This window comes from Amphimedon queenslandica, unplaced genomic scaffold (assembly GCF_000090795.2).
Source record: "Amphimedon queenslandica unplaced genomic scaffold, v1.1 AMPQUscaffold_13351, whole genome shotgun sequence".
NCBI classification, from domain to species: domain Eukaryota; kingdom Metazoa; phylum Porifera; class Demospongiae; order Haplosclerida; family Niphatidae; genus Amphimedon; species Amphimedon queenslandica.
Window position 1 is genome coordinate 35,041 of NW_003546413.1, and position 21,195 is coordinate 56,235.

The window sequence follows — 21,195 nt, forward strand, 5'->3', positions numbered from 1 at the left end:
ATACGGAGTTATACGAACATTTACGTGTTTTAACTTGTCTGCTACACGTGCTAGGGCAAGATGGCTTCCAGTACACAAGAAGCTGAGGCTATAGAGAGAAAACTTCGACCAGTTTATGGTGAGGAAATAATGCATTCCTTTCAAAAAATGCAAGGATTCTGTATTGTACATTACTATATATCTTTCTTACTAATTTTACTGGAACCCCATCTCTCTCTCTCTCTCTTGTTAGATGCCCTTGATAATGCTCAGCATAAAAAAGTGATGCAAATGGTCGATAAGATATTAAAGAAATCACCAAATCTACACTGTGCTAAGGTGCCTTAAAATCAGAAAGACATTTTATTATTATTATAACGATGTTTTTAATTATTATAATCTCTTATTTACACTCTCATTCACACCTTATTTACATCTCTCTTTTATATATTTGTCTTCCTCTCTCTTTATCTTAGGCTCTTAAAGCAATAGCTCTCCTCAGACTAGGGAGAGGCGATGAAGGAACTAAACTGATTAATAGTGTCATAGAGTGTCGTCCTGGTGATAATGCTACCCTACAAGCAGTCTTCATGTATTGCCGGGAGCTTGGAGACTGTGAGTTGGTGATTGAGTGACTGTTGTAGGTTAGGCTTTTCATTACAAGTAGTCAGCCCAAGGCAACTGTGAAGCAGAATATCCATTACAGGCAGTCTCTTTAATTACAAAAGTTTTAGATTATAAAGTTAATTTCAGGCAGAACTTTACTAAGTAACAAGCCTTTTAGAAAAGCAACTAGCTACCAGGGTCCCTGCAGTGAGTAGGTAGTGTAGGAGAGAGAGAGAGAGATGGAAGTGTTAATGTTAGTGAGTGCAATGATGTGAATGATGAAATTAAAAATGACTATTTTTGGAAATTAAAATAAGTTGTAACTAGGGACCAAAGTTAGTTTAGAAATTACCATTTAGCTCCTTACTATAGTATAATAGTACATTGTAAATGATACTAAGCATAGTACATGTAAATGATGTAATAATAATAATAATAAATCAAAATTAAACAACTATGTACGGTATATAATACTTTATAGTATGTACTTTATTAATCTGTACTTTAGATAAGAAGATTGTTGAGTTATATGAATCAGCTGTTAAGAGCTACCCAACTAATGAAGAGTTTCTCACTCAGCTGTTCATGGCATATGTTAGAGTAGGAGATTGTGCCAAACAGCAACAAGTAAATACTTACCCATTTGTTTTGTATAGAATGGTCTTTTAAGTATATTACCATTAATTCTTTCAACAATCTTTGTTGTATTTATCTATTCTTTATGTACTATTTGCTTGCTTTTAATTAATCTTTTCATGTACATGTACATGTGCATATACAATAATTCATTATTCATTGGTTGTTGTAGATTGCTGTTCAGTTATCAAAACATTATCCACAAAATGGTCCGTACTATTGCTGGAGAATCATGAGCATAATGATGCAGGTAATGCACATACATAATCTAACAATACAGTATGTACCTCACTGATATGAGGAGTTGAAGCAATTTCATCTATTTCATGCTGGTTCTCTCTCTTTCTCTCTCTCAGGCTCATGAAGCTGATGATTCTATTGCTAAACAAATGTTCCTACCGTTAGCTGAGAGATTGATGGAGAAATACATTGAAGAGAAGAGAATTGAATCTGAAGCAGGTGAAGCTAGAAATGAGTCGTGGGTTTTATAACTACATGTATTTTATTTATTTAGAAATCAGGCTGTACATATCAGTATTGCAGTCACTCGATAAGAATGAGAAAATATTGAGGATTTTGAAAAATGAACTTGGTAAGTTCTTAAATGTAGCTATTTCTCCCCTCTCTTATTTTCCTTTAATTCCATCATCTCTCTCCCTCTCTCTCTCTCTCTCTCTCTCTCTCTCTCTCGTTGTATTAGGTGAAAAGCTACGTCATCCTGAAGAAGTCTTAAGATATGAGCTACAGTGCTTAGAGTCATTGGGCCAATGGTCCCAACTGGTCAGTAGATTAGTACCAGCGATAAAGGAACAGCCTGACAACTGGGGCCATCTTAAACTCTACATCACATCGCAAGTGCACAGATTAAAGACAGAGAACGAGGCTTTAAATGACACTGAGGTGGAGTCAGAAAAGGGGGAGGGACAGGGGGTGGAGTCTCCCTTGGATGAGATGGTCTCGGTTTTGAATGAACTTGTTTCGGCTGAGGATGAGAAAAAGTCTAAACGATTGAGAGGCCCTTATTTGTCAGTGCTGGAAGCTGTCAGGCAGTTGAAGGAAGCAGCAATGCCTTTTGATAAATGTAAGAACTGAAGTACATGCACATTGACACATTTACACTTTGTGAATTGTTCTGATTCGTGTTAATGCATGTATTTATTTAAAGTACATGCATGTACAGCAGACATGGGAGAATAATAGTATGTAATATAAAGATTGCATGATCGCTAGTACCAAGAGTAAATAATACCTAACAGTAAATAATAATGTAATAGTGACTATAGTTTGTTTAAAACAATTTGATAATAACATTAATATGTAAGGTTTTACAATGGCAGTTCTCAGTGCTACAAAGATACACCATTTTGTACCCAATTTATTTTTATGCCTTAATTCTAGTGAACAAATGTGACCATAATTGACAAAAGGTACCTTATGGCGGATTTTAAAATTTATCATTAAAATGAAAAATATCATCCTGTGTGTCCTCTGATGGACAAACATTGTTTCTAAAAGTTACATAGGAACTTTTTGCACCCTTTGGAGTAATTTTATGATAAATGAAGCTCAGGAAGTTGGATTTTTTTGGCTATAAAGTCAAATTTCACTACCTGCCATAAGGTACCTTTTGTCAATTATGGTCACAAATAATGTACATGTACATATGCTTCATTTTTGAGTATAATCATTATTCCATACATATTATAGCCTTATATTTCATTCATCCTTATCTCAGTAATCCCTCCCTCCTTCCTTCTCTCACGCTATTTTCTATAGTTCCTGATCTAGCTACTCTGCTTGAACAATACTTTAAATTATTTTCGTCTAAAAGCTGCTGTTTTGATGATACGAGTACATACACTTCTCTACTCTCCAGTGAGGAACTAAGAGAGGTCAGTATATTATTAGTATACTTCAGTATATTTATGTATATAAATTATGTATATAGCTATTACTGAAGTTGGAGGCGTGGTGTAATGCTGACTTGACTAATTTCACTTGTGAGGATGAAGATATTTCTGCTAATGTAAGACTGTAATTATGCTCTCAATATTAAATTATTGCTGGAGATTTTTGGCAATTTCTTCCAAAAATGCAATTGTTAGTGATTTCGAGCCACTTGCATTTATGTGTCATTGAGTATGTGTATGAACAAAATTATATGAACAAATTATTAGTGATTTCTACAAAGCTGCAAATATTAAGTCCATATGTCAATATCTTTATGCAGGGTTCTGCCTAGAAAAAAATTAGAGGTGGTTGGAGACTAATATTGTTCCTTTTTAAATTTATGTACACCATACTAGTAGACTACAATATCATGCTTTATGTATGGTTATTAGTATTAATTGAATGGTTGGTCTAAGTGATGAACTGGTTGGTTCATTTGTTGAGGTGGTTGCCCCGACGACCCCCAACCACCATAGGCAGAACTATGTACATGTACAATATATTTGCAAATGTACTTTAAAGCTAATTTTAAAAAGAATCTTTCTCTCAGGTATCGAAATTATATCGTGACATATCTTTATTCAAACTGCAAAGATTTTCTGGCCACCATTCCTCCCTCTCCCTCTCCGAGAAGAGATCTCTAGTCAAGAAGTGCTATCAGTTATTTGAGGCCGGCCTTCGTTTTGGTCTCTCCCTCTCAGCTACCGTCAGCCAGCACTCTGACTCTTATGTCATCATTGGGGCTCACCTCATGCTACAGATATTCAATGAAACTGGTGAGCAAACTCAGGACTCTATATATTTGATTGACATTGTCCTGCATGGCATGAGGGCAGTGTTTGTAGCACCTAGCAATGGGATATGTTTTAGAGCTGAAATTGGATTTTTTACAAAGTTGTCAAAAAATCAGACCAAAATCCCTGTTTGTTGGAACCCTGGCTTAGAATCTTAGATTGGCACAAAATGCTGGGTTTGCATTGATTTCTTACCTCCTGACAAACAATCATCTTGTACATGTACATGTATACTAATTACAGTGGTTTCTTTGATTAGGTGATTATGCTGACCTCTGGGAGTGTGTCTTAATGCTAAAAGCAGCTAACCAGCAGTCAAGCTCTAATCCACAGATACTATTGCTATTAATGAAGCTCTATGGCTGGCTAGGAGCTATTGATCAATGCACACAATCTTACAACAGACTCTCCATTAAATACATTCAGGTTGACTCTATTGGGTGAGTGGCTGGGGGTGGGGCTGGGGGTGTGGTCTGATACTTATCACAAGTTTTGATTGTACTAATCTCTCTAAATTAAAGAAATGTACATGTATGATTGATAATGTCGAAGAAATTACGTAAAAGCACTTAAAACTGATACCATAGGGCACCTTTTTTTCAAGGGCTGTAAATCTTGTGGATTTTGCAATTTTTTGAAGATTTGCAAAAATTACTTACGCAAAAATCAAATTATTATGGTAAAAGATGGCAGGCGGCATTAATTATTCATAAAAATTAAATCCACAAAATAGATTTTTAGACAAATTCACGAAATTTACCGCCCTCAAAAAAAAGGCGCCACCCTATTGTATGTGTTTACCAGCACTCTTATTTTGTACATACATGTACATATGTGTATTATTCTTTATTATTATATTATCTGACTCCATCATCTAGCTGTTATTATACATATAAGTATGCATGTATAATTGTATAATATGCATTCATGCAATTATTATTGATCACTTTTATGTATTTTCTCCCTCCCTCTCCCTCTCTCTTTCTCTCTCTCTCTCTCTCTCTCTCTCTCTCTCCCCCTCTCTCTCTCCCTCTCTCTCTCTCCCCTGTATATAGCTACACTGCTCACAGGTTCATTAGTTCACTTGGTGCGTTTGGGTTTGCTGGTCAAATGTATCGCACTGCAATCCGTTTCTACGTTAACTGTAGTAAAGAGGTGGGTGTGGTCAATACATCATAATGATGTCATTGTTATGTGATTTTTTTAGACTTCAGATTATATTACTAATTCTTATAAAAATGGAGTTTTTCATAGAGTAAGCAATATGTGTATTCATTGTATTGATTATTAATCTTACATGTATCGTGAGTACATGTACATGTATTTGTACATGTATATTATTAGTAAAATGTTTTTTTAGGTTATTGAAATTACAAAGCTTAAGGATCGTTTCTCTCGTTCACATGAGTTTTATATACTAGGAGTTGAATCAATGCTTTACGAGTACCTCAAGAGTGTATCCAGGTTAATTAATGGTTATTAAATGATTGTGTGACTGTTAATTGTGTTGGTAGCATGGAGTCAGCTAGAGGTTTCCTCCTGGGAGAGAAGTATACTGAGAGCTTGCCATTCACTGTTGAGAATTTAGATGGTATTTTACTTGTAGTTTAAATGTGAATACATCTCACTCTTATTCACCTCTCTCTCTCTTTCTTCTCTCTCTCTCTCTCTTTCTTCTCTCTCTCTCTCTCCCCCTCCATCTCTCCCTCTCCCCCTCTCTCTCATAGTCCTCTGTGATGGACTGAGAGATAACAGAGACATGACAGTGTATGATGATTGGTCTCCTCTTCAAGAGTAAGACATGTTAATCTAGTTTTTAATTTCATCATGCTTTCTAAAAAAATTTACTGTCATTTGCCATACTGTACAGCCAGAAATATTGGCAAGAGTTGTCCGTAAATGTGGAATATTTTAAAGTAGCTTTAATTTAATGATATGAGAAAAAGTAAATCATTAAGCATGTTCAGAATAAAGCAAAATGGCAGAATTTATATTGGCATTTATATTATATTCTCAGATGCTATTTTCAGCAGTTGTACAGTATATTTTGTTGTACTAACTACAACTGTTTTAAGTTGTTTTGTCATTTAGTTTGATTTATTTTACTTTTTGTTTAATTTTCTTTTTTAGTCATTTGACGAAACGTGAGATTGAACTCTCATTTCAAGTAGAGGTAAAATAATAATAATGATAATAATAATAATAATAATAATAATAATAATAATGATAATAATAATAATTGCACGAAGCCCATTCAGACAAAGCAGTATCCCTGTACATGTGTTTTGGGGCGTGGCTAGCAGGTGGAGCCTCTTAAATGTTTTACATTCTCCTAGTAATAACTGCTTGTATGTACATGTAAAATGACAATCAAGCACCTTTGGTTTTATACTTAATGATTTACTAAATGTTTTATGAAAGATAATAGTTAAACTGCAGCATATACTACATTGTAATTTTAATTAAGAGATTCATCTAATTATGTTTCTCATTTGCTTCCAGTGTTTTCATACAGTGCAGCTACAGCCAGTTTTGCAATGCAGTACACTGTTTTCCTCCTTACAGCGCTCCTCCTTACATTTGCAGTCTTTAGGTGTATAGCTACCTAATTCAGAATGACAGACACATTTACTGTCAGCATCACACCTGTAGTATCCTGAATTCAATATGCATTCTTCTGATATGCATTGGCAAGTTAAATTAGATTCTTCATCATCAGCAACCACTTTCTCTGCCTCTGTAATTAATAATTATAATAATGATAACTGTTAGTAGTAGTAATATTAATAACTCACTTATGCTGTTGCTATAAGCAGTTGCAATGAAGCAGCTAATGACAAAAAGAAGAGCAACCTTCATTATTGTACAGTCTTGAAGGTCTAATACACTTGTACTCTACACAGTCAGATCCACTGCTTATATACATGAAAGGATTTGTTATTGTAATAATCTGCCAGTGTTGTGCTTATTTTATTATTAATTAATTATTAATTTTATGTGTATACATGTGCATACAGCCAATATAAACAATTATCAAAGTAATTTATATTAGTAATATTATTATTATTAATATTTTCCAAGTACATGTACAATGTATGCATGGGACATTTCAACACCAAATCCTTGTTTTGACTTTATGCCTTTTCAACTAACTCCCAACTTTTTAAATTGTTTTATTATCAATAATATAGATACAATATCTATTAATATTAACACTACCATTGTAAATATATAGCCAAGATTTGAAATAAATTAATAATGTACATGTACATGTATTAGTGTCCATTTTCAGTTGCTTCCCAGTGGCCTGTTATATAGTGCATTTACAAGCTCCTTTATTTGACGTACAAGTCAGCTTAATATTTCTTTTGGTAAAAAATAATGAGATGAAATAATAATAATAATAATAATAATAATAATAATAATAATTAGTGCTGAAACGAATAGTGAAATATTTGAATATTCATTCGTTATAGCAATATTCGAATAGTTTTTTTGCTATTCGAACTATTCACATAATAAAATTATGAATGGTTATTGCAATAATTAACGGCCGCGCCCACCACATATCACCTGCACAGGCTGCTTTCTTAGTCTGTTACTTGGTCTGTTTACTTACCAACTAGCTAAATACTGATGCTGTGGCCAGGGAAAGTGGTTCTCAATCTCTAAGAAGCCCTGTTTGGCATCATTTTGAAAAGTTTAACACCAAAAAGGTAGTTTATAATCATTTAGCAAAAACAGTTCAATTATTCGAATATTCGTTCGTTTAGCATGCCAATTATTCGAATAGTGGAAAATACTATTCGTTTCAGCTCTAATAATAATAATAATAATAATTGCACGATGCCCACTCAGACAACGCAGTATCCCTGTACATGTGTTTTGGGGCGTGGCTAGCAGGTGGAGCCTCTTAAATGTTTTACATTCTCCTAGTAATAACTGCGTGTGTGTACATGTAAAATGACAATCAAGCACCTTTGGTTTTATACTTAATGATTTACTAAATGTTTTATGAAAGATAATAATGAAACTGCAGCATATACTACATTGTAATTTTAACTAAGAGATTCATCTAATTATGTTTTTCATTTGCTTCCAGTGTTTATCATACAGTGCAGCTACAGCCATTTTTGCAATACAGTACACCTGGAACCTTCTCCTTACAGTATCCCTCCTTACATTTGCAGTAACTTGGTTTATAGCCCTCTGTTTCAGAACGACAGACACAATTACTGTCAGCATCACACGTGTAGATTCCTGATTCTAAGTTGCATTTAGCTAATAAACATTTGCAAGTTAAACCAGATTCTGTGCCGTCAGCAATCACTTTCTCTGCGTCTGTAATTAATAATTATAATATTAATAATTTATAGTAGCAATATTAATGACTTACTTATGCTGTTGCTATAAGCAGTTGCAATGAAGCAGCTAATGACAAAAAGAACAGCAACCTTCATTATTGTACAGTCTTGAAGGTCTAATACTCTTGTACTCTACACTGTCAGATTCTTTCCTTTATATGCATGAAAGGATTTGTTATTGTAATAATCTGCCAGTGTTGTGCTTATTTTATTATTAATTAATTATTAATTTTATATGTATACATATGCATGCAGCCAATATAAACAATTATCAAATTAATTTTATATTAGTAATATTATTATTATTAATATTTTCCAAGTACATGTACAATGTATGCATGGGACATTTCGACACCAAATCCTTGTTTTGACTTTATGCCCTTTCAACTACCTTAAAGTCACTTATTTTTAAGTAGACAAATTTTTGCGATTTGTTAATGGTACTGATTTAGCGTGTACTAATTGTTACGATTTTGTTCTTTTTCCCAATTAATAACTGTTAATAAACCTAAATTATTAATAAATGCGAGTACTAATTTTTTCGATTTTAAAGTCACTCGCAAAAAACCCAAAAAATTAGTACTTGCAAATAATAGTGGCTTTAAGGTAACTCCCAACTTTTAATTGTTTTATAATCAAATAATATAGATACAATATCTATTAATATTGACACTACCATTGTAAATATATAGCCAAGTTTTGAAATAAATTAGTAATAATGTACATGTATGTACATGTATTAGTGTCCATTTTTAATTGCTTCCCAGTGGCTTGTTATACAGTGCATTTACAAGCTCCTTTATTTGACGCACAGACCAGTATAATATTTCCTGCACAGTATTTCTCAGTACATATACAGTAGTCAGTAAGTCCAGAATTGCAGTCACATACATCTTCTCCAGTGCATGTGTAGGATCCATCGCTTAATGTACATTTATCTTTTGTACATGTGCATCTTGTTTGAGTTTTTGTGCCATCAGCAACCACTTTCTCTTCTTGAATCCCTCTGATGCCTAAAATGATAATGTATTAAAAATTATATTTAAGTTAATAATAATAATAATAGTGTCTCACTTATGCTGTTGCTATAAGCAGTAGCAATGAAGCAGCTAATGACAAAAAGAACAGCAATCTTCATTATTGTACAGTCTTGAAGGTCTAAGACACTTGTACTCTACACAGTCAGATCCACTGCTTATATACATGAAAATTAAGTTTTATTAAAACAGTGTTATGCTTATTTTATTATTAATTAATTATATTTATTTTATGTGTATACATGTACATACAGCCAATATAAACCAAAGCGATTATTATAGTATTACTGTATACCAGTCTATTTTTGTGGTAAAATATTTTCGCAAATTTCGCGGTTTTTGCTCCATCGGGAAAATTTTCCACCATGAAATTCTGCATCTCCATTGCCAGTTTGCCACGTGGTGCAGTCTGCAAGCTATTCGCAAAAATTAATTCCGTGTAATCTTAGAAATGCAAGATTCACGAAAATTTTCCACCGCGAAAATAAACCGGTATACGGTATTAACTATTTTAATCCTCATCAGCTAGTATTGAGGTGAGATTTGATAAATTTTGACTTTGTTTTATCATAACGTAGCATACATGTACATGTATAGCAACTTTTGTTTCTAGCTACATTTATATGCATAAAAGATCTTATGGCATTTTTACCATAGCCTTGTTATTCTGCCTTATGACTATTAAACTCCCAGCTTTTAAAATCAAGCATATATGACTATTTTCAGTTTCATTATCAGAAAAACAATATTAATGTTTATTATTGACATTGGACTACACTACCATTTACTGAAATGTATAGCCAAGATTTGAAATATATTAGTAATAATGTACATGTACATGTATTAGTGTCCATTTTCAGTTGCTTCCCAGTGGCTTGTTATGCAGTGCATTTACAAGCTCCTTTATTTGATACACAGGACAGGGTGTCTCCAATTTCTGCACAGTATCTCTCGGTGCATTCACAGTAGTCAGTAGTTCCAGAATTACAGCGACATACATCTTCTCCAAAGCATTTATAGATTCCAGAGCTTAATGTACATTCATCTTTTGTACATCTACATACTTTTTCAGTGCCATCAGCAACCATTTTCCCTTCCTGAATTCCTCTGATACCTATTGTAATTAGTGATAATAATAATAATGATAGTGTTAAACTCACTTATGCTGTTGCTATAAGCAGCAGCAATGAAGCAGCTAATAACAAAAAGAACAGCAACCTTCATTATTGGCTTATACACAGTCAAATCCTTGCCTTTATATATAAGGCTTTATTATTTTAAAGTATTTATGTATTATATATATCTACCAGTGTTATGTTTATTTTTGAATTAATTAATTACTAATTTTTACATGCAGCCAATACTAACATTAATAAAGTAATTACTTACTTGGTAGTGTTTTATTTATTGTTCTCTAACCTTCAGATTCCCTTTTTGTAATAAGTAGGAATTGGTTGTAATGTCTTATTATAAAGGTCAACATTTTGTCACGTTAAAGGTCAACATTTTGTCACGTTTTATAGTAAGATACATTTTTATATAAGATGCATGGTCATCTGTGAAATAACTACAGATATGTATTAATTAAGCTAGTTTTACATTCGACAAAGCAATCAAAACATCAGTGTTGACGCAAAAACATTTTAAAGTTGATGCAAAATTGGCCAAATTTTAATCTTGCATTCATTTGTGTTGCGTTTTATGATGAGTTTAAACCATGCAGGCTTAACATGTGTACTGTGAGATGTTAGGATTCTCTCGTGTGGTTCCTTATCTACCCTCTTCCATAATCATAGCTTTAAGCCTTTAACTGTCTTTATCAACCTTTTATTGGGAAAGTACAATTTAAGACCCAACCATTATTTTGTAATTGTTGTATTATAATGTTGTTAAATTTTGAGGCTTTTTTGAATGCCTTGGCATTGTGTGACAATTATCAATTTTTATTAAGATAATAACTAATAATACTATACTACACTAAATGTGCTAATAAATCTTGTATTGTAATGTAGTGTTCATTCTCAGTTACTTATAAGACATTTACAAGCTCCATTGACCGACTTGCAGATTAGCTTATCGCTAACCCTTGTGCAGTATCGCTCAATGCAGTCACAGGATTCAGGAGCATATTTTTTAAAGTTGTCTAAACACCTGCATTCACTGTCAGCAGAACATTTGTATAGGGGTTTAATTAATTTACATTGAGCAAATGAACATGTACAACTTGTGGCTGATATTGACTCCTTTGGAACCACTTTCTCTTCTTGAATCTCTCCAGCACCTATTGGAATTAAGTATCAATAATAATGATAATAAGAATTATAATAGTAATAATTGTTAGTAGTAATATTAATAACTCACTTATGCTGTTGCTATAAGCAGTTGCAATGAAGCAGCTAATGACAAAAAGAAGAGCAACCTTCATTATTGTACAGTCTTGAAGGTCTAATACTCTTGTACTCTACACTGTCAGATCCACTGCTTTATATTCATGAAAGGATTTGTTATTGTAATATCTGCCAGTGTTGTGCTTATTTTATTATTAATTATATCTACATGCAGCTAATATAAACATTAATCTAACTAATTAAAGTAATATTTTAAAATAATATCATTATTAATTCAGCCTTCTATGAGTTTGGAAACTATCATTTCCTAATGATTCTAATTTCATCACTTCTAACTTGCCTGTAACCAAGTATGACAATAGTCCTGGGCTCTGTGTGTGAATAGCTACTTAGGTCAGTGTGATACTGGTTCCACATTTTATTAAAATTACCATAAAAACTTAGTAACTGTATGCTCTCTGTCCAAAAATTCATTGTTGAAAATTACCAATACAAAACTCAGAGTATTGAACTTTTAGAGATTTTTAGAGGATTTATGGCATGCATAGCCTATTGAAGTACATTATGTACATGTACATGTTGCAATTTTGACATTACATATCTTTAAAGAATTTTAAAGGTCTGCAGGATTTCATCAACCAGTACAGCTGAACTATTATTAATTAATACAAGTTAATTTCTTTGAAATATAAATATTTATAAAAATATAACTAATAATCCTATGCTAGTCTTCATTATAATAATGTAACAATATTTAATGATGATAATAATTGTACTTGTATTAATGTCCTTTTCTGTTACTTTCCCCTGGCTTGTTAGGTTATACATTTACATGCTCCACTATTTGACTTGCAGAGCAGCATGATTAGACTTTTTATGCAGTTTTCCTTGGGACAATGGCAATATTCAGGAGTGTATATTGTTTTATCAACATAGCATGAGCATTTACTGCCAACAGCACAACTGTAGTGTTGATTTTTTATTAACTTGCATCCGTGTGATATACATAGACAGCTTGATGGAGATATTTCCTTATCATTAGCAACATCAACATTCTCTTTTTGAATCCCTTGTAATTAATAATAATAATGATAATAATAATAGTAATAATAATAACTCACTTATGCTGTTGCTATAAGCAGCAGCAATGAAGCAGCTACAGATAAAAAGAACAGCAATCTTCATTATTCCACTTTAGATGATGGAGTTACTTATTATGCTTATATGCTGGAAACTTTTTGTTATTTTAATATTGAGTGTTATGTTTATTTTAAATATTAATTTCATGTATATATGCATGTACTTAGCCAATCTAAGCATTAATCAAACTTGCTAGTACAATAATCATACAGAGATTATATTTCATGGTTGATGAATTTTATGAATTTTACAAATTTTTGTCTAAATTTGTACAATTAAAAATTTCCTGAAAAGGTGTGGCAAACTGAATAATGCTTTAGATTCACTTAATAGATTATTTGTATGCATTTATTACTTTGTTAATGATTTCTTGTCTTTCTTAGGTTTTTTGGATTAAAATTAGACTAGCAATGATGACATTACTGAAAGACATGCTGGGTGGAGTGACCACGCCCTCTCTACCCGACCAGTTGAAGGGTGTTCTTAGTTTATTGGAACAAGTGGAAGCTCATGAAGGAGTCGAGTTTTTTAGGCAAAGAAAAACCTCACTTGTATGTTGAAATGTAGACAGTGTTCTCTCTCTCTCTCCCTTTCTCCCTCTCTCTTCTCACTCTATATGTAAATGTTATTTATCTCTTATACTTTCTTCCCTCCCCCCCCCTCTCTCTCTCTCTCTCTCATGCACACATTGCATGTATTTACCTCTTTCTCTCTCTCTCTCCCTCCTCCTTCCTCCCTCCCCCCTCTCTCCCTCTCTCTTCTCACTCTATATGTACATGTATGTATTTATCTCTTATACTTTCTCTCTTCCTCTCTCTCCCTCCCTCCCCCCTCTCTCTCTCTCTCTTTCTTTAGGTTAATATTCGATCCCCTCCCACTTCACAATTAATTCCATTCATCACAACTGGTCACAGTTTGATTTTATTGAATTTCATCAAAATAGGAATGAGTGTTTTGGCCACTCCCACAGGATCCCCTCCCCCTTCATTATCTGAAGAATGTTCATCAATACAGGCAATACTGAAAGGTGCTATAAGTGATAATTTTGCCAGTAATGATACTAAAAAATTTTTGAAACACATACCATGTATAACATGATTTATTGGCGGGAGTAATATTTGGGGAATTTGCCTGTGGAACAAAATTGGCAAATTTTATATTGGTGGTTTTGTGCCATGTGCCATTGAGCATGCTCAGATTGAAACAAAATGGCGGATTTTATATTGGCAATTTCTTCATAGAACTGCCAATGGCCAGTATTACCGTATAGCGGATATTTTTCAGCAGTTAAAAATTTCGAATGAAACCAGAAATGACTTTAAAAGAAAAATTCAAAAATTTGGTTTTATTTTTGACTAGACAAAACAGTTGATCTGATGTCTTAATCAGAAAAGGTCCTCTGGTCCTATAGGGTCTGGAAGAGGTTCCTTAGAAGGTGAACACCGTTTTTAAGCCCATCTTTGCTTGTTAACATTTTTTATTAATTTATTATGGTCACGCCTATTTTCAGAATTAATTTTTGTTTATAATTAGTAGCAACAAAGATGAAAATAAGCCCCAGTTGAAAATTACCCACTATACGGTAATTCCCTGCCAATAAATCATCTTGTAAAGCATATGTTAAACTTGGTTCATGTAGATAGTGAATATAATTGTTGGGTTGATTGTTACGTGCAATGGCTACAGGTGCTATAAGTACATGTATGTGGAATTGGCCATTTCTCTTTCTGCTAAATGTTGAACAATTGATTTTGTTGCTATGCATGTGAATGATGGGATATTTGATGGAGATACAGTAGCCCGTTCTTATAGTTATTTCACTCATTAACTTGAGCCTTTAGTTATATTGCTACATGTATTTTACTGGAAAATTTTGATTAATTATTGAATTAATGATACATGACATTTAAACCTTTTACTGCGAGCTACTTTTAAAATTAAAAGATTCAATTTTGATTGGAATCAACTCAAATTTTCTACATAACGTAAGCACATGTATATGTGTCAGAAAAGTGTGGATAATTCTCTCCTGGTCATTTTTCTTGAAATATCTTGTGTAGTGGCTAGATTTGTGGCTAAATTTTAAAAATTTCTAATTTTGATGAGAATCAGCTTAATACACACTATAAGGACATGTACATGTGTATGTATATCCTTTGGTTGCTGGCTCACTTTTTGAGCAAATTTAAAAATTTATAAAAAAAATTCAAATTTGATCAGAATCAGCTCAAAGTTGATACACAGCATGAGGACATGTATAATATGCATCAGAAAAAATTATAATAATGAAGAATACTCTCCTTTTCATTTTTAATGTAATTTGGCCAAATTTCATCTGAAATCACAAGGACACAAGAAAAAATTGTTCAAATGTTTATTCAGCCTTTGATCATGAGGAAAAATTACAAGGAAAAAATTTTTAAAGGCTTCTTCAGCCTTTGGTCTCAGGTCAAATTTCGTCAAAAATCACAAGGAAAAGAATTCTCCTTTTTGAATGTTTTTTTCTGATTTATATACATGTCCATATGCTGTGTATCAACTTTGAGCTGATTCTAATCAAATTTAGGTTTTTATGAATTTTACCATTTCTCAAAAAATGACTATAGTCTTGGCCGTTAGCCCATAACATTTTGACCAACTTTAAAATTTTATGAATAATTCAAATTTTATTAGAATCAGCTCAAAGTTAATACACAGCATAAGGACATGTATGTGTATCAGAAAAATTATTAAAATGGAGAATTCTCTTCTTATAATTTTTGTTGAAGTAACACCCATTGTTTACAGGTGCATTGCCTACTTTGCTAATTACCTCTCTAAACCAGCACCTCCCTTTGGCAGCTGCAGAAGTCCAACTCAGCCTAGGCATTTCTAATTAAAGGGGTGTGGTAGAAGTGTTAAATAGCATTGTTTATCAAGAAGTGCTTTAATTGAGGGGAGTATGGTAGTACAGATTCTTTGGCCCCATTTTTGAGGAACTTGAACAAGAAGCTGCATTAGCACGTACCAAAGTCATGTGGAAAACCATTCACTGAATGTACATATATAATTGTTTCTTCTATTGTTGTAGTTTTTGTTCAAAATACGGGTATAGGCTATGTCTTTAGATGGTGTGTATATTAGTTAAGGGTCTATAGTTTGTAAACTCTGACTTGTACTGTGTACACTTGATGCTTGTAAACATTCGCTTAATTAGTTTAGCATGTCAGCTAAAGGTCAGATTTGCATCATTGTGTACATCTAGATATATTTTTGATAAGTGATTGAAATTCAAGATTTTGCAGGGTTTCATAGAGAGGGGGAGCACTGGAATTCCCCCCCCCCATTCATTCTCATTGTCACACCATTGATTAAAATAATTACAAATATACATTGTAATGATTGTACATGTATGCAAAAGCCAGCACAGCTCAGAGCTCCCCTCCTCCCCCCCAAAAAACAATTACTGTATGAAAGCCTGATCTGTGTACATGTATATAATATTTTTAAAACTCACATTAGTTAAGTAGCTGTTTTATATTAATTTGGTATTGTAAGAATTGTCTCATGCATTATACCTATGTGTATCACACTTTTACCGATACATTAACATATAATGAAGTCGTGAAATGTTGAATGTCATTTGTAACTCAGTGTATACTTGTATGTGGAGGAGAGCCCTAAAAGTTGTTCTACATTCATCCCTATTCCATATAATCATTAATTATTAATTGTAATTTGATGTATGCTTTGTAGTTTTCAGTCTGTGGGCATACACGATATTAGTGTGTGTGGGGTCATAGGTGTGTCCATATATGTACATTCTGTGTGACATGATATTACATGATAATCATTCCTTATTCTCCCACTTTGCTATGTATATTATTAGGCTATCGATATCAACACTACCGTATAGTGGGAAATTTTGGAGGGGATTAAGTTTGGTGGATGTTTTGATAGCCATTTGCCAAAATAAAAATCAGCCATTTTGAGCCATTATACGCATCCTCAATGGCTCGTGGCCACAAATTTGTCAAATTAAAATCTGCCAATCACTAAAATTTAGTAATTCACCAAATTTTAGTCCCTCTAAAATTTCCCGCTATACGGTGTATTATTAGGCTATTAATAGATTTCAACACTATCTTTGTCTTTTTTGTTTTAAAGTTAGAATTGTATTTATGCAATCAGTATATCGTTGTTGGGTCAAGATTGTTAGTAGGAGTATATAGTGTTGTTTGTTTGTTTACTATTTTTAATTACTGTATATGTTAATGTTTTTACTATACCACTTAGAGTTTATGATTATAAATTATTTTATTTCCTTTGTCATATTTTAGATCTGAGAGATATGATACAGGGACTTCCTTCTGACACTGATGCTAGTGAGAATCAAAAAATGTGCTTGCTTGCTACATGTATATTACTCCCATACTTTCTATTGCTACTTTCTCTCTCTCTCTCCCTCCCTCCGTCTCTCTCTCTCTTGCTCTGTGTCTTTCTGTAGCTACTTTCTCTTCTCCTGAAGTATTACTCACATGGAAGCTCGATTTTGATCAGATTGTGTTGTTAATACTCACAGCCAGTTGGGTCACTCTCATCACTGGGATGTGCCTTGAGTATATTACACCTAAAAAATCAGCCAAAAAGAAAAAGAAGAAAGGAGGAGGAGGAGGAGGAGGAGGAGCTACTGCAGGGTCTAATGGAGAGAGCAATAAAGTAAAATAATGAATGTCCACTGTACATGTTATACCGTATGGTGCCTTTTTTTGAGGGCTGTAAATTTCACGGAATTTGCAATATTTTGAAGATTTGTGAAAATTACTTCTGCGAGAATCAAATTATTACGGTACAAGACGGCAGACACGGCATAAATTTGGGAAAATTAAATCCACAAAATAGATTTTTGGGCGAGTTCACGAAATTTACAGCCCTCGTAAGAAGGCGCCCTACTGTATTGATTTTATGAATCTGGCACTAAAAATGGCATTAACCCACAAAGCGTGCTTAAAAACATATGCTTCGTGAGCTGACATCCTTCATAAAAAATCTGATTTAAATTGGAATTACATGTAGCTCAAACCTTCTACACAACATATGAACATGTACCGTATTTCCTTAAATAGAAGCCGCATTCGAATAAACGCCGGGGTAGCAATAGAATTAAACTATAAATACGCAACACCTGCCTAGGAGTGACTCAGTAGTCTAGTGGGCAATGCCTGAAGTTCCAAAAGTCAAAAGCTTGAGGCCGCGGGTTCGAATCCCGCTCTGGGCCAAAGTTTTTTTATTTTTTTATATATTTTTTGGAGGTCCAAGTATCATTTTAGGAAATAGACACCCGGGCTTTTATTTAAGGAAATAAGGTATATGTATCAGAAACAATTATAAAAGTTGATAATTCTCTCCTAGTCATTTTTGGCGAAATTTAGCCAGTGACCCTGTACTATATAATACATGATCTTTGTCTCAATTAAACTTTAAAAATTAATAAATTCAATTTTGATTTGAATGAGCTCAAACTTTCTACACAACATAAGGACATGTTTATGTATCAGAAAAAAATTATGAAAATGGAGAATTCTCTCTAGTCATTTTTGGGGAAATTTGGCCAACCTGTACTATAGTACAGGGACTTCAATCTGATTTTGGAAAATTTGTAAAATAATCCAATTTTGATTGGAATCAGCTCAAAGTTTCTACAAATCATAAGTACATGTACATGTATATGTAACAGAAAAATAAAAAATTATTTTTAGCCTTGCCATATGTTTAATGAAGTACCATTATAGAGCAACTTCAAAAATTCACCATTATGCCAAAAATGTGTGGGAATTAAACCCTATATTAACCACAAACCATAATTTATTGTGACAAGTAAAAGTGAGCCGAAATGAGTGTTTCTGTACATGTAATCATGTTGGATGATCTAACCACAGTAACCACTCCTTGTTACTGTGTCCATGTGGTATTGCTTAAAATACTTTATAGAATTATACTTGTATGGTTCTAATTTACCATAAATTGCCTACTTCCTAGTTGAAAATGCCTTTATTTTGACAAGAATTATTGAAAATGGGACAAAAGACGTGATTCTGGCGAATGCGAGGAATGGAAGCAAGATAACTGTCAGCTTATTCTTAGAGGAGTAAAGACACATTTCTTTTATTAGAAATCAAAAGAGGATATTTTTATATAGCAATAAAACTTTATTACAATAGACAATGGACTTTTATCTTCTCAAAATCCAGTATTTGTTTGGTTGTTTATTGGAAGATTGTTTGTTCATTTAAGACTGATAGAGTATTAGGTGTTATTGGAGGGATATCATTCACAAATAAGCCTTCACTGTATATTAATAATTGACTTATTACTGACATTATAAGCTTTCACTGTATCGTAATTGACTCACTATTTGAACTGTATAATTATTATTGATCATAAGACCATGTTAATCATTGAAATATCATTATTACCCTCAGAAATGTATTGCATTCAACTAACTTCATGCTCTATCTCTTCTTCATTACTACCAACTTGCATGTAATGTTACAGCATATAATGTAGTGTAAATTTTGCTAGTCATTAAATTTTTTGTAATTTCTTTTATAATTCTGTTACCACCCACATGGAGCAAATAAGTTTCATCAAAAAAGCTCCCAGACGAATTTGACAAAATTTTTGACAGACAAAATTTTGATCTATAATATTTTATTCCTTTCTCTGCTATTCTAGGCTACTATCTCATTGCTAGAGTTATTAGAAGATCTTAAATCATCATTACTGAGTATTGCCAAGCGTTTTACTCCCATCACTGAATCAGAGACATTGGCTGGAGCACTCGCGAAGCTAAACGTTAAAGATGATCCTAAAGTTGGTGAAAACGATTTGGGGATTGATCAAGTAAGCATTATTAGAGTTGATGGGTCTTTGTCTATAATTTACTTATTCCTCAAGTGTGTCTGTATATGTTTGTATAACTAAATATATGTGTGGTCAACTCATCAGAGTTATGTAATAATTATTTGCACCTTACATTAGGATTGTTGCTTGACTGTATTGAGTATGAGAGGAGAATGTGTTGTGATGTCTTAGCTCATTGACTGCTTATGTAGCATGTAGTCCATTTGCATTAACCTTTAGCACTGGAATTAATATAATATTATACTGGTGGCTGACTCTGTTGATTATGCAATAATGAATCAATTTTGATTTCATACAATACTTTTAGTTGAAAGATTATTTCCTTTGACATTCATATCCCAGTCCTATATACGTGTAGATAGAATTACTATGGTCAGAAGTGTGTATAGTTATGTGCTCACTTGCTATATGAGTACCGTATAGTGGGTATATTCCATTTGAGTTTAATTTCGTTCATTTTGTTCTCATTCCTTGTGGAATGAACATTTTCCAAACGAAAAGGGCGTTTCATCAATGCCACGTGTACAAAATGGCTGCTCAGAACGAAAATAAAATGAACAAAAATTTCTAATCCTGCTTAGAACGAACATTTTTCCTGACAAAATATACCCACTATATGGTAGTTTGAAAGCAAAGGCATATTGTATTGCTAGTAGTTTTGGAGGGGAGACTTGAAATTGGCATTTTTATACTTACAATTTTGAACCATTGTGTGTATCTCAATGGCCCATGGCTCAAAAATTTGCCAAATTGCAACAAGTCAAAAATTAGTATTTTAAAAACTTTTAGGTGTGGCAGGAGAATTATATTTTAACTTGATGTACTACTATACATGTATTTTTTTCAAATGGAACTGATTGTGATGCATGTACTTTGTATAAAGATCATGCCCTGAACTTTCTAGATATAAGCTTCTATCATTGTCTGTAACAAAAGAAATATAGTGATGTCACTTACCCAGCCTCATTGTCATATCCTTCCTTTATGTCTACAGCCTATTACATAAGAGTTCTATGATGTATGTATGTTATATTTAATAGGAAACCTATGCTAGGGTGAGGACTTCAATGACACATGAAGTGATTGAAAGTTACAATTATTCATTTGGTGATATTCAAGAGATGGTTGGCCTGAGGGTCAGCTTTATTAAAACACTAATCAGTTCTTATTCTGTTAATTCTCACCCTCTGCCTCAATCAGCTTCATCTGACTAATTATCATTATCTTTGTTTTGTTGTTATTGCTGTGAAAAATTCTATCTGTTTTATGATAACGTAAAATTTAAAATCTCATTATTATTATTATTATTATTATTATTATTATTATTATTGTTATTGTTATTATTTGTTGTTATTATGATCGTGTGCAACAATTATTATTGAAAATAAACTTAATTCTTATTGAGTTCAATTTTCTAACAGCTACTAAGTATTGCATG

General features: G+C 32.9%; 1 protein-coding gene and 5 long non-coding RNA genes across 6 annotated transcripts; 1 reads left to right on the forward strand and 5 right to left on the reverse strand.

Annotated features, from left to right (window-relative positions):
- Positions 1–14: 14 nt before the first annotated feature.
- On the forward strand, positions 15–21,185 carry LOC105313119 (N-alpha-acetyltransferase 25, NatB auxiliary subunit-like). Its single transcript, XM_019997822.1, has 24 exons — positions 15–118; positions 233–318; positions 456–594; positions 1,094–1,212; positions 1,394–1,471; positions 1,578–1,680; positions 1,736–1,813; positions 1,922–2,302; positions 2,998–3,113; positions 3,170–3,247; positions 3,722–3,947; positions 4,225–4,405; positions 5,021–5,120; positions 5,173–5,220; positions 5,326–5,429; positions 5,480–5,556; positions 5,693–5,759; positions 6,096–6,138; positions 13,238–13,405; positions 13,710–13,881; positions 17,174–17,218; positions 17,341–17,552; positions 19,569–19,736; positions 20,798–21,185. The coding sequence occupies exons 1-24, from the start codon at positions 61–63 to the stop codon at positions 20,969–20,971; spliced, it is 3,021 nt and encodes a 1,006-aa protein (XP_019853381.1). The 5' UTR covers positions 15–60; the 3' UTR covers positions 20,972–21,185.
- Positions 6,345–6,892, reverse strand: LOC109582836 (uncharacterized). Its single transcript, XR_002185249.1, has 2 exons — positions 6,761–6,892; positions 6,345–6,702 (listed from the first exon to the last, which is right to left on the reverse strand). It is a non-coding gene; the product is annotated as an uncharacterized LOC109582836 (long non-coding RNA).
- On the reverse strand, positions 7,945–8,477 carry LOC109582834 (uncharacterized). The gene is made up of 2 exons (XR_002185247.1): positions 8,362–8,477; positions 7,945–8,306 (listed from the first exon to the last, which is right to left on the reverse strand). It is a non-coding gene; the product is annotated as an uncharacterized LOC109582834 (long non-coding RNA).
- On the reverse strand, positions 8,926–9,507 carry LOC109582835 (uncharacterized). The gene is made up of 2 exons (XR_002185248.1): positions 9,404–9,507; positions 8,926–9,342 (listed from the first exon to the last, which is right to left on the reverse strand). It is a non-coding gene; the product is annotated as an uncharacterized LOC109582835 (long non-coding RNA).
- LOC109582838 (uncharacterized) lies at positions 10,121–11,147 on the reverse strand. Its single transcript, XR_002185251.1, has 2 exons — positions 10,527–11,147; positions 10,121–10,480 (listed from the first exon to the last, which is right to left on the reverse strand). It is a non-coding gene; the product is annotated as an uncharacterized LOC109582838 (long non-coding RNA).
- On the reverse strand, positions 11,192–11,832 carry LOC109582837 (uncharacterized). Its single transcript, XR_002185250.1, has 2 exons — positions 11,728–11,832; positions 11,192–11,647 (listed from the first exon to the last, which is right to left on the reverse strand). It is a non-coding gene; the product is annotated as an uncharacterized LOC109582837 (long non-coding RNA).
- Positions 21,186–21,195: the final 10 nt, after the last annotated feature.